At 43.8% G+C, this 12,824-nt stretch overlaps 1 protein-coding gene across 2 annotated transcripts in view; it reads left to right on the top strand.

The window, feature by feature from the left end:
- OSBPL6 (oxysterol binding protein like 6) overlaps positions 1-12,824 on the top strand; it is a 334,312-nt gene that overhangs the window by 231,526 nt on the left and 89,962 nt on the right. For both annotated transcript variants that reach the window (XM_068245435.1, XM_068245434.1), the window contains exon 9: positions 12,339-12,442. In XM_068245435.1, the coding sequence (XP_068101536.1) occupies positions 12,339-12,442 (104 nt within the window). The remainder of the gene's footprint in view (positions 1-12,338; positions 12,443-12,824) is intronic.

The following is a 12,824-nucleotide window of genomic DNA, read 5'->3' as shown; positions in this document are numbered from 1 at the left end:
CCCACCCACTTGGTTACCTGTAAATGTGACTGGATCTCTATTCTTACGACTTGTTCCAAGAACCGAAACCCTTCTGCTTTCCAGTCTTTACGTGTGTATAGTTGTCTCAGAGACACCCTCTGTTGGTTGCTCCAGAGTGTGATATTGTTCCCTGCTTCTCTCCTGGAGGAGAAGTGACGCTTACTGCTCGTTCCTCTCCAATCTAGAACCATCTCACTCCAGAGAACCAAGACAAGGTAATCCTGAACAACACACTCCACCTTTTGCATGTACCCATTGTACTGCAATGTACCTTTTAACAAGACTTTGGATCGGTGCGTTGGTTCCGGGAGTGTGACATTCCAGAGCAGATTTAAGCTGCCGTTCACATCACACTTCCAGCACACTTGACCCTTCATACCTTTCACCAACATTGTGCCATAAAATTTGTTTCCACCTGGCACAAGTGATGTTTTCCTCCTTCCCTGTTCGGTCCTGTCGGGCCAATCAGAGGGAAGTGCAAGAGGATTAGTACCTTTTTCTCCCAACATTAACATGCTTTGAATAGAAGGAGAAACACAGTACCTGGCACCAAATGCAGCAGGGCAGACACACCGGAGATGGGAATCAGAGCGTGCACATCCGAAATGTAATTGTAATCCAGTGGAGTAGAAGACAGAGATCGAGGCACCGCTTCTTTAAAATCCCTTTATTCCGGTGGGGGAAATAGCAGGTACATAGCAGTGGGGGTATCAGATGCCTGACAGCTGTTTCGCTGGCTTAAACCAGCTTCTTCAGAGGCAGACTGTACAATCTGCCTCTGAAGAAGCTGGTTTAAGCCAGCGAAACAGCTGTCAGGCATCTGATACCCCCACTGCTATGTACCTGCTATTTCCCCCACCGGAATAAAGGGATTTTAAAGAAGCGGTGCCTCAATCTCTGTCTTCTACTCCACTGTATTACATTAACATACTAGGGCCTTGTGTTTTCATTAACCCCTTATTGTTCATGAGAATGTCCTCTCCTCGGTCTCCTAGGACGAAATGGCAACCTAGGATCACCATCAGCATGGTACTCTTCATTATGAGAGCACCTCCTTGGGAAAGAAAAACATTAGCAATTTGCATTATGCTTTGCTCAGTCAGTTTTTTTAGTCTCTTTCTGATCTTGGAAATCTCCCTGTTCTCCGAACCAGGATTGGCCTCTGGAAACTTTCGCTTATCCAATAGACATCTTCGTCTCTTCTCTACTGCCAGCACCTCAGCTTTCTCGATTCCATATTGCCAAACCTCCAGAAACCGAAATACAAACAAATCAATTCTTATTAATGATTTCGGTTTCGCCCTGGTACTCTGTACACCTTAGATTGATCAATATATACCATAATTGATTTCGTTTCTTTATAGTTCTCTTGAACTCTGTTTACTCTTTTTGGTAGAATGAAGCTACACTCCTCTCCCTTACCTTATGTTACAATGTCATAAGGTCGTACTTTTTAAAATATGCTCCCACGGACTTCACCTTTGGAAGCTCTTACCTCATTGGAAATTCTCACCTCATCCCCCCCTGTTCGTACTCGGCCGCAGTATGTATTGAGTACGGATGCCACACACATGTTGCTGCTACCTGCTGACAGCTTTTCAGCTGAGCTTGCAATGCTCTTACTCATTTTCGTTTTTACTTACCTAGAACTTCATTGATCGCAACCAGCTCTGCTAGAAATCCTGTTTGTTGTACCCTCTGACCAATGTTTGCCAATGCTACTACCTCTATATTTTCCCTAAAAATGGCTACCTCCCTGTAGGAAGGTGTGCTTTGCACTTTAACTACACAGGGTTCAGGGCTACACATGCCAGCTTCATATGCCTGCATAAGACCAAGTATATTGTGAGCAAAAGCGCTCACCAAATTGCTTTTCAAAGCGCTTTTTCAAGTGCTTTGCGATTTCCCTATACCTTGCATTGCAAATGCTCAGGAAAAGGTGCAGGACCCGTGTTTGCGATCGGAAGGAAGGCTCCTCACTCATGTGAGAACACTCACATAGAGCAACATTGCATACGCGCTTTTAAAGCAATTTTCAAAATTGCCAGCTTAAAAAAAACAAACATATCGCTCGTAGTGTGAACAAACCCTTACTTCAGCAGTACAAGCCGTGCAAAATCTAACAAGCGTTATTTCATCATCCCCTTTTAATGTACCCAAAATCCAGAGAGATTTTGGGTACGTGTGTGTGTGTGTGTATATGTTTGTGTGTTTATGCATATATATATATATATATATATATATATATATATATATATATATATATATATAGCAGTTTTCTGTCTGTGAACCTTGTTGCTTTGTGGGAAATAGCCGTTTACAGCTGTTGCCAACTGCCAAAAAGCAAGCAGCAGCTACATCACCTGCCAGCAGTGAAAATGTCACCATGTAATAAATGTCAGACTGTAAATCAGGGATTTAAAAGATTTTACAATGGGCAAACACTGACTAAATCATTTATACATAATTATTGTAAAAATAAAGCACTTTTTTAAATATATTATTATCACTGGAGTTCCTCTTTAAGGCCGATTGGCCATGGCTCTTTCCTTTTGTCTTCTAATGTTGTGTAATGTGCGCTCATATCTTCCAACCCTTTGTAATCACCTGTAGTTCATAGCAAGGAAATGAGCAGCGCTACTTAAAAACAGACTAGTGCCTACCTGCAAAAGAGTGCAAGACCCACTTGTGGGGTCGAATACACACCGAGCATACACATGACCTGTCTACCACTAGAGGAGGATGTTGGTTTCCATTAACAGCTTGCATGCAACCTATTAAGTACTCGTCCCTCCCACTGCGAAGTCAATCCTGCATGGGAGGGGCCTAACACTAACTAAATCCTAACTTATGTATATGCATAGCCTGGGTGCGGCTAATCAAATAAAATCGAAAATTGAAAATTGCGCAAAAGGTGGATCAGCGCAACACCAGGCCGCCTCCGAATGACCTCCATCAGAGATGCGCTGAGCCCCCCCAGGAACTACAAACGCACCTTGAACCCAAACAGAAGCTCTGCATATACACCAAAAGCATGGCTGTTAAGTGGGAGCAGCTGACCAAAAACAAATTACATTAGTACATAGCAAGATAATGAGCAGCACTACTTAAAAACAGACTAGTGCCTACCTGCAAAAGAGTGCAAGACCCACTTGTGGGGTCGAATACACACCGAGCATACACATGACCTGTCTACCACTAGAGGAGGATGTTGGTTAATCAAATAAAATCAAAAATTGAAAATTGCGCAAAAGGTGGATCAGCGCAACACCAGGCCGCCTCCGAATGGCCTCCATCAGAGATGCGCTGGACCCCCCCAGGAACTACAAACGCACCTTGAACCCAAACAGAAGCTCTGCATATATACCAAAAACATGGCTGTTAAGTGGGAGCAGCTGACCAAAAACGAATTACATTAGTACATAGCAAGGAAATGAGCAGCGCTACTTAAAAACAGACTAGTGCCTACCTGCAAAAGAGTGCAAGACCCACTTGTGGGGTCGAATACACACCGAGCATACACATGACCTGTCTACCACTAGAGGAGGATGTTGGTTTCCATTAACAGCTTGCATGCAACCTATTAAGTACTCGTCCCTCCCACTGCGAATAAGTCAATCCTCCATGGGAGGGGCCTAACACTAACTAATGGGGGGGCTCAGCGCATCTCTGATGGAGGCCATTCGGAGGCGGCCTGGTGTTGCGCTGATCCACCTTTTTTCGCAATTTTTGATTTTATTTGATTAGCCGCACCCAGGCTATGCATATACATAGGTTAGGATTTAGTTAGTGTTAGGCCCCTCCCATGGAGGATTGACTTCTTCGCAGTGGGAGGGACGAGTACTTAATAGGTTGCATGCAAGCTGTTAATGGAAACCAACATCCTCCTCTAGTGGTAGACAGGTCATGTGTATGCTCGGTGTGTATTATATCCCACAAGTGGGTCTTGCACTCTTTTGCAGGTAGGCACTAGTCTGTTTTTAAGTAGCGCTGCTCATTTCCTTGCTATGTACTAATGTAATTCGTTTTTGGTCAGCTGCTCCCACTTAACAGCCATGCTTTTGGTGTATATGCAGAGCTTCTGTTTGGGTTCAAGGTGCGTTTGTAGTTCCTGAGGGGGCTCAGCGCATCTCTGATGGAGGCCATTCGGAGGCGGCCTGGTGTTGCGCTGATCCACCTTTTGCGCAATCACCTGTAGTTGATCTGTTCACTGAACCCCTTTTATGTGCAGCAGCCCCCCTCCCATTCCATGGAGCCCCTTTTCCATGTATAAAATCCAAATACATCAGCCCCTCTCTTTCATATACAGTTCCATTGAGCAGCAGCTCCGCTATTCCATGTATTGCCCCACATTTCCATAACCCCTGTTCCATTTGCAGCTTCCTCTTCAATATGCTGTAAACCTTCTTCCATGTCCTCCCATCCCCATGTCTTCCCACCTCTTGGCCACCAGCCGCCCTAGACCCTGACATTTACATAAATCATGTGCTAAGGCTAGTCATGCAACAGCAGTTTTGCCTACCTGATAGGCATTTCCTGTTTTCAAACGCTTTTTTATGGATATGTAGTATAGGGGTCAGGGTTTGAAGTGTTACTATAGTTTTGAAACTATAACTATAAACTATAGCATGGTGAAAACAAACTGTTCCCTCCAAGACATCTATAGGCATTGGCATTTCAGCAAACATGTATAAATTAGCTCACCTCTTTCTTTTGGTTTGTGTGTCTAAGTTATATTGACAGGGAAGTGAATTGGGTGTTTGGCTTCCCTTTGGCTGTCAGCAGACATTTGGGATCATGAGAAACCTCTAACTGTGAAGAGTCGTAAGGTGCGTACACACGCACTACGGCCGCCAATGACGGGTCCGTCAGACACTCCCGATGGGCAGACTTTCAGGCGACAGTAGCGCATGTGTACGCACTGTCGGCGGACTGATAAGGCTGTTTCTGAGCGATCCGCCTGCGGATGGTTCAGAAACAGCCTTATCAGTCCGCCGACAGTGCATACACACGCGCTACTGTCGCCTGAAAGTCTGCTCAGCGGGAGGGTCTGACGGACTCATCGTTGGCGGCCGTAGTACGTGTGTACGCACCTTTACCTGCATAAAGGAAACTCTGTGTGGAAGCAAATGAGATACAGAATTAAAAATTTGAGTTGTTCTGGTAGTTAAGCACGTACTGTTGCCATGTTTACAATGAAGCATCATTCCACAGTTCTGCCTTTCCAGCTCAGTCAGCTATGACTGTTTAATTTTAATAACATTATTTAATTTAAAAAAAGGTTTGCGTATGAAGACCTAGCAGTATCGCTATTAACGAGAGTGGAGTTGGACCTGCAGTATCTAGTTTTAATGCATTATCTAAATTCTACTTTAAGAACATCAATGTATATGTAAAGCTAAAAAGATTAAAGGGACTCCGAGCAGTGCAGAAACTATGGAAAGATGCACATCATTTTAAAGCTCTCTTTCTCCTCTTTCCAATGATATATAAACCGCTGCCCTACGCCTTTTAGTTTTCGCTATTTTCGCGATTGAAATTGCTGCGATCGCGGAAATAAAGAAAACTAAAAGGCGTAGGGCAACGATTTAGGTGTCGCCAGAAAGAGGAGAAAGAGAGCTTTAAAATGATATCCATCTTTCCATAGTTACATTGTATTACACAGGACGACTTTTTCTGCTGAATGGAGCTGCTGACACTGGGGAAAGTGTCGTCCTGTGTAATACAAGTAACTATGGAAAGATGGATATCATTTTAAAGCTCTCTTTCTCCTCTTTCTGGCGACACCTAAATCGTCGCTCTACGCCTTTTAGTTTTCTTTATTTTCGCGATTGAAATCGCAGTCGCGGCAATTTCAATCGCGAAAATAGCGAAAACTAAAAGGCGTAGGCCAGCGGTTTATATATCATTGGAAAGAGGAGAAAGAGAGCTTTAAAATGATATGCATCTTTCCATAGTTTCTGCACTGCTCGGAGTCCCTTTAAGTGGGTAGGAAAGAGAGAAGCAAGGGTGTGAAAATTTAGACATCTCACATTTTACTGTGGCAAATAAGTAAGTCTAATTACAACGGGTTGCTATGGAACCCTTATTTTCCGCTTTCCACATTGAAATACAATTACAGTTTTTCCATGCTTTCAAAGTTTGTCTTCAGTTGGTTTCAATATATTTTTCTAATGTTTAACACAAGAAATATGTTTTTAAAGTTTACTTTATTTACTGTAATTAGGAGCATATAAATGATTATAAGTCAATGTTTCATATCATAATCATTATATTCTAGAAGCCGTGTCTTCTAAGGCTGGTTTCACAGTGGGACGTTAAAGTCCCACGTTACAGCAGCCAGTAACGCAGCCTAACTCACAGCACTGTAAAATCAATTGTGCTTTTCACAGTGCCCGCGTTGCATTACATTGTAACGCAGCACGTTTAAACAAAGTGCTGCATGCTGTACATTATACGGGGCTAAGCAGCGTTAGACTGCTTGCACATACTCAGTAATGTTGGAGGAGGAGGTCTCCCCTTCTCCTCCTCAGCCATCCACATGGCTAATTAATATTCACTGCACTGCAGAGACTCGTGGTAGGACTGTAGTGTTGTCCGGATCATGAACGAATCGTTCATTTGATCCGGATCTTTTTTGTGAGTCGAATCATCCAGATCATCACAATGAAAGATTCGGTTCACAGTGGATGTCTGTCTGGAAGAAACAGGAACATACAGAATGTACAGTGTAGGGAAAGTCCTGTCCTGCTAGTCATTTCACCCAGTCCGCTTCCCTACTAAAATTATTCAAATGATTCGGTTCAAAGATCAGGATCTTTTTAATGATCCGATTCAAATGATCCAAATCCTTAAAAAGATCCAGACTTCCTTTCACTAACCTGGAGCGACTGCTTTGAGAGCCACATAACACGGCTCAATGTGATGTCCAACTTCAACACCACCATATGTTGCGTTAGGGGCACGTTATGCGACCATAACGTCCTCTAAAACGCAACGTCTTGGTGTGTAAGTAGCCTAAAGCTACGTACACACACTCTTATAAAAGTGGATGGAAACGCCTGACGAACAGCAGATTTCACGCATCCAAATGACAATGACGAGTGACCGATATTCGTCATTTTGCCCGATCAATCCGCTGTATCAACTCACTGTTGGGCAGATATTATGCAGTCGGTCACGTGTAAAATGTTGTTTAAACAAAATTTTTCTACAAAATGCACGCATGTAATTTGTAGTGTCCCTTCTGCTTGGGTGTGCAGTATTTAACCATTTTAGCCTGCTGGTTGTATTCACCTTATGGATGAGAGGAATTTTCACATTTCAACACTCCTCCCATTCATTCCCAAATAACTTTATCACTACTTATCACTACAAAATGATCTATGCCTTGTTTTTTCTGCCACCAATTAGGCTTTCTTTGGGTGGTACATTATGCTAAGAATTATTTTATTCTAACGGCATTTTAATGGGAATAATAAAAAATGGAAAAAATGTATGATTTCTCAAGTTTCAGAAATTATAGTTTTAAAATAAAACTTAAAACTGTAGATAAAAGCCACATGTTATTTGCCCATTTGTTCTGGTTATTGCACCATTTAAATTATATCCCTAGTACAATGTATGGTGACAATATTTTATTTGGAAAAAAAGGTGAATTTTTCACTAATTGCAAGCACTTATTTTAATAATAATATACAATCTTGACATACATATTCAAACATTTTTATTCCCGAATGTATGTAGGTGTAATTTTACTATTGGCCACAAAATGCGTGCCTGTGTTACTTCGGAAGTGACGCTGATACCGGTGATCATGGGGGCCTAGAGGGGAGATGAATAAATAGGAACAAAGTTCCCATTCATTAATCTAATGATCAGTGGTGGGAGTGGCGGGAACGAGCGAGCGGGCAGTAGCGCGGCGGCACCATTTGAGAATGATCACTGTTTTTAAACAAAAAACGTGATCATTCTTGCTTGACAAGCACGGTTTGGCTCAGGGGACTCCTGTCCCCTGCCACCAATCCCACCTGTCGCTGGGACCATCGCGATTGTGGACTTCTGCCCACATGATCGCGTGTGCAGCCCCCCAAACTGCAGCCACGGATGTAGCCACAGCAGCCGCGGATGTGAGACTCACGTCCCTTAAATTACTTGGTCATTTGCATTATTGGTGTGTGGACAATGTCGTTGGGAAGACTCGTTTGTCTTTACCACTGATAAAGTAGTTTCCACGAAGTTGGTCATTTGTTTGATGCGACTTTTGTATAGCATATGTACGGACCTTAAATGGGCACTACAGCGAAATTTAGGCAACTGGAATTACCCTAGTGGCACGTTTCTAATAGGAGTATGGTCTGGTTCACATTGGCACAAAAAAATGGTCTATTAAGCGGAACTAAATGGATCAGATCATAATGGACGTAAACGGATCATATGTTAATCAATAGAATCTGTTCACATTGATCTGTTAGAACAGATCCTTTTCTGGACATTCCACGAAATGGACAACAAGTTTGTGGGGGGCTGCAATATTTCCAGAGCGACAGATGCTTTGCATATGACCGTGAGCTAACGGAATGGATCAAAAACATGCCAAATAAAAACGGATCCGTTTCATGACTTCTTTCCTACTCTTGGCAATATAATCTGCTTTTCAGATTGCGGTTTGGAACCCACTAGAAGTGTTTTTCTGAGCGCTTTGTGATTTGAAAAGATCTTGCTAATGTCATGCTATGGGTGTGATCCCACTTGAGCGATGTCATTTTATAGAAAATCCCCAAAACATTGCATTAGCAAGAGTTTTTTTCAAATCACTAGCGCTTAGAAAAGGCTTCTAGTGGGTTTGAGTCCTGCTTGTGATTGAGAAACTTTAATGATATGGGCTTTGTCATAGAGCGCACTTATTGCTGTTATCACTGGTGCGGTGCAGTTTTTGCCAAATCCCAAATTTGGCGTGGAATTTTGTCTCCTATACAGTGTAATTGAATAGGAGTCTGCAAGCTCATCAAAAGTCACAAATCGAGCACCAACAAGAAAAACAGTTGCATTTTCCTGTGCACTTTGAGCAGGTTTCCACTGGCGTGCCGCCTCCGTTTCCTAAACGGAGGCGCACACATGCTGATGTTAATTTGCATCCAAATCACTATTGCCATGCACAGCTATGGGAATTCACATGCGTTGTGTGAAAAATTGCAGCGGGCAGCATTTTTTTTTTCACCAAACGTGATTCGGATGCAGCATACTGATTTAAATAGACTGAGTTTTGGCATCCGAAATCGCACTCGGGAAACGGCTGTAATTCGGCTGCAGTGGAAACAGGCCCTTGTTTTTAGTTTTGCAGTTGGAACAAAATGTGCAATGCTAAATATACTGTAATGTGTGTATGCTGAAGGTGCTTGAAGACAGTTGTATCTGCGCCTTCACCATTCACAAGCACAGACACTGCTGTCACTGACTTCTCTGTGTAGAGACTAGTGCACCATCAAATACACATTCCCTGTGTATTTGATGGTTCACCTCTGTCCCCTGCAGCAATGGCAGAACTAAAATACTTTGATGGGGCCCCCCAATGTTCACACCCCTTCCCTTAGTGCCCTTCACGGCCTTGGGGCCCATCTCACAAGGGTCATAAAACAAGTGTGGCCATTATGATCTTCACATCCATAACAAGTGTAGCCACAAAAACACCTGATTGAATAGGTGCTGGCTTACTGAATAGGAAGAGCTGAGATTTGAACCCTGGTCGCCTGCAGAGCCCTTTAAAGAGAGTCTGAAGCGACTTTAAAAACAGCTTTTTAGCTTATATTCTACATGGGCATGTTTGCCCCTGCTAAAACGCCGCTCTCCCGCGGCTGAACGAGCGGTCTTTTCCCACCAAATCCTTTCCGTGGTGTCCGGGGGATCACTTCCTGTTGAGGCAGGGCTAATGGCTGCAGCCCTGCCTCTCAGCGCGTCTATCAGCGCTGATCGCCGCCTCTTCCCCGCCCCTCTCAGTCTTCCTTCATTGAGAGGGGCGGGGGAGAGGCAGAGATACGCGGCTGATTGGTGCACATGAAGGCAGAGCTACAGTAATTAGCCCTGCCTCCATGAGCAGCAAAATCTACGACTAAGGTGGTGGTGGATTTTGCAGTGGGGGGGGGGGGGGGGGGGTAGTTGGGGGGTAAAGACCCCTCGTTAAGCCGCGGGATAGCGGCATTTTAGCTGGGGCAAACATGCCCATGTAGAATATACGCTAAAAAGCTGTTTTTAAAGTCGCTTCAGAGTCTCTTTAACCCTCCTGGCGGTCTATTAAAAACCGCCAGGGGGCAGCGCAGCAGTTTTTTTTTTAAAATCATGTAGCGAGCCTAGGGCTTGCTACATGACAGCCTCTGTGCAGCGGCATCACCCTACCCTCCTTGATCGCCTCCTGCGATCGGCGATCAGGAAATCCTGTTCAAAGAACCAGACTTCCTGGAGGGCTTCTCCGTCGCCATGGCGATGGGGCGGGATGACGTCACCGTCGTCATGGACGTCGTGACGTCTAAGTGAGTCCCGATCCACCCCTCAGCACTGCCTGGTGCTGATAGGCCAGGCAGCGCAGGGGTCTAGGGGGGGGGCTCTGCAGCGACGTGGATAGCGGCGAATTGGCGCGGGGCGGCGGCGATCGGTGTGCTCACGCAGCTAGCAAAGTGCTAGCTGCGTGCAGCAAAAAAAATTGCGCAAATCGGCCAAGCAGGGCCTGAGAAAACTACGTTCGGGGTTACCGCCAGGAAGGTTAAGTGTAACTGTCGGGCATAAAATCAAAAATCAATTCTTTATTTTTGTCTAGTAAACAAATAATAAGGATTCTTACAAGGCAATCTAAAAGTTAAAAATCCCTATTACTTTTCTTGATGATGATCTAGATGATCATTCCCCAGTTTACCTGACTCTTATTTGGTACACTGCCTCACAAAGAAAGTTGCGGGGCATGCTGGGTTGTCCTTTTTTGCTTCATTACTTACCTTAGACTTAACTAATGCAGCCTGATTGGCTGAAGCCTCTTTCCCTCTTGTTTTCCCCTCCCACACCTTTGTTCCTCTCTGATTGGCCAATATTTCTCATGCTGAGAAAATGCACTTTCTATTGCAGAGCTGGGTGGGAGTGCCTGAAGACTGGAAGGAGGGTGGGCAATGCATACACAATCGGGCAGAGGAGAGTTAGGGCCCATTTCCACTATCGCGAATTTGCATGCAAATTCGCATAGCAATACAAGTGTATGGGACTGTTTCCACTTGTCAGGATTCCTTTGCGGTTTTCTGTGCAGAAAAAATTCGCATGGCGAAGCCATCAGAATTTGCATACCGCTATGCAAATCGCATACAATGTATTTAATAGGACATTCGCATGAGGTTTTGGTATGCGAATTTTCATGCGAATTCGCATAGAAACAATGGAAAAGCACACCAGCACTGCCATGGTTAAATTCGCATACATCGTCATCCGCATGCGAATTTTTACTGCGGCGATTCGCACCGCACAAGTGGAAATGCAGCCTAAGGGAGGAATTGACTTAGGATTGGCTTCAAGATAGACACCATTAAAAAGGAAAATCCTAGGTAGGATTTTCTCTTTTCTTACTATAGAAAAATCGCTGAAATCAAAACGTGGACAGTGCAATACATATGTTATATAAGCAGAGCAAGTATTTCTCTACTTATATATTTGTTTTTTTTTTCTGAGATAGTATGGCTGACAGCTCCTCTTTAACCATTACACTATCCAGCAGTAGTAGTTGGGGCCTCCACAGCTCTGTAATCTGCTCCCCTCTAGTTACACTCCTGCCCTGCAGCCTTTAGCCAGTTAGTACATACAGGGAACACACAGACATAGATGGATCAGGAGATTGTCCCCTCGTGTCTCTGGGTTCTTCGACCGATGAAGTCACTGTGACTATTCAGGGATTATTGATCGGGTCTAAACCAGCCCAAACATCCTCCATGTTTGTCTACTTTTTCTTGATTGTGGTTCTCTTATCAGACTATAGTTATATTGGGAGGCATTCTGGCTGCTGATTGTGGCTAGACATAGACAATAATTGAATTACGGTACCTCTTTCCTGATATCTTCATAATGCTGAGAAATGTATATGGATGGGATTTGCAGGACATGCTGGTTGAATAATAAACATGAGTGGACAGTGCCTTGAATAATAATGAAACTGGTCTATTTATGGCTTGACATAATCCTGCTGAATCTTTCTTTTAGACTTGCTGTATAAGAAATTCTGTTTTCATCTACATTCAGGAAATGTCTTGTAATGGCTCTAGATATATTTGTGTTTTGTCTTTTGTTAGATCTGGGCCACTGTCAGTCCAACCTGATTGAGCTCGGCAAGCTGCTTCACAACCTGGAAATGCTGCAAAGGACCCAGTCTGCGCCAAATTTCATTGACATGCAGGTATGGTGCTGCCTCCAGGGGGGCACACATTGTTCTACTTTGTGCAGACTGACTGAGGATCACTGAGCACACAGTAGGGCCTGAATTAATGAGGCACCCCCAGTGGGGATTGTGTAAGTGATCCAGAAAACCTGGACAGGTGTTTGTGTAGAAACAAATCCCAGTACTTGCTTGAGTTATATGGAAACATAGTGGGAGTTGGGTAAAGTGGAACTAAACTCAGAACTTTCTTTCTGCGCTAAAAGATAAGCCACAGCATAATAACCTTTACAGAAAAAAAATTCTTCCTAACAATTTTTGGAAATCCCTCAAACGCTGAAGCTTAACTTGTTTCAGTTTTGCAGAGGGCACTGAAAGGCCTCAGTGTTTACTGTATGAGAGG

Source organism: Hyperolius riggenbachi, chromosome 7 (assembly GCF_040937935.1).
Source record: "Hyperolius riggenbachi isolate aHypRig1 chromosome 7, aHypRig1.pri, whole genome shotgun sequence".
Taxonomy (NCBI): domain Eukaryota; kingdom Metazoa; phylum Chordata; class Amphibia; order Anura; family Hyperoliidae; genus Hyperolius; species Hyperolius riggenbachi.
The sequence above is the reverse complement of the archived record's forward strand: the minus strand, read 5'-3'. Positions and strand labels throughout refer to the sequence as shown.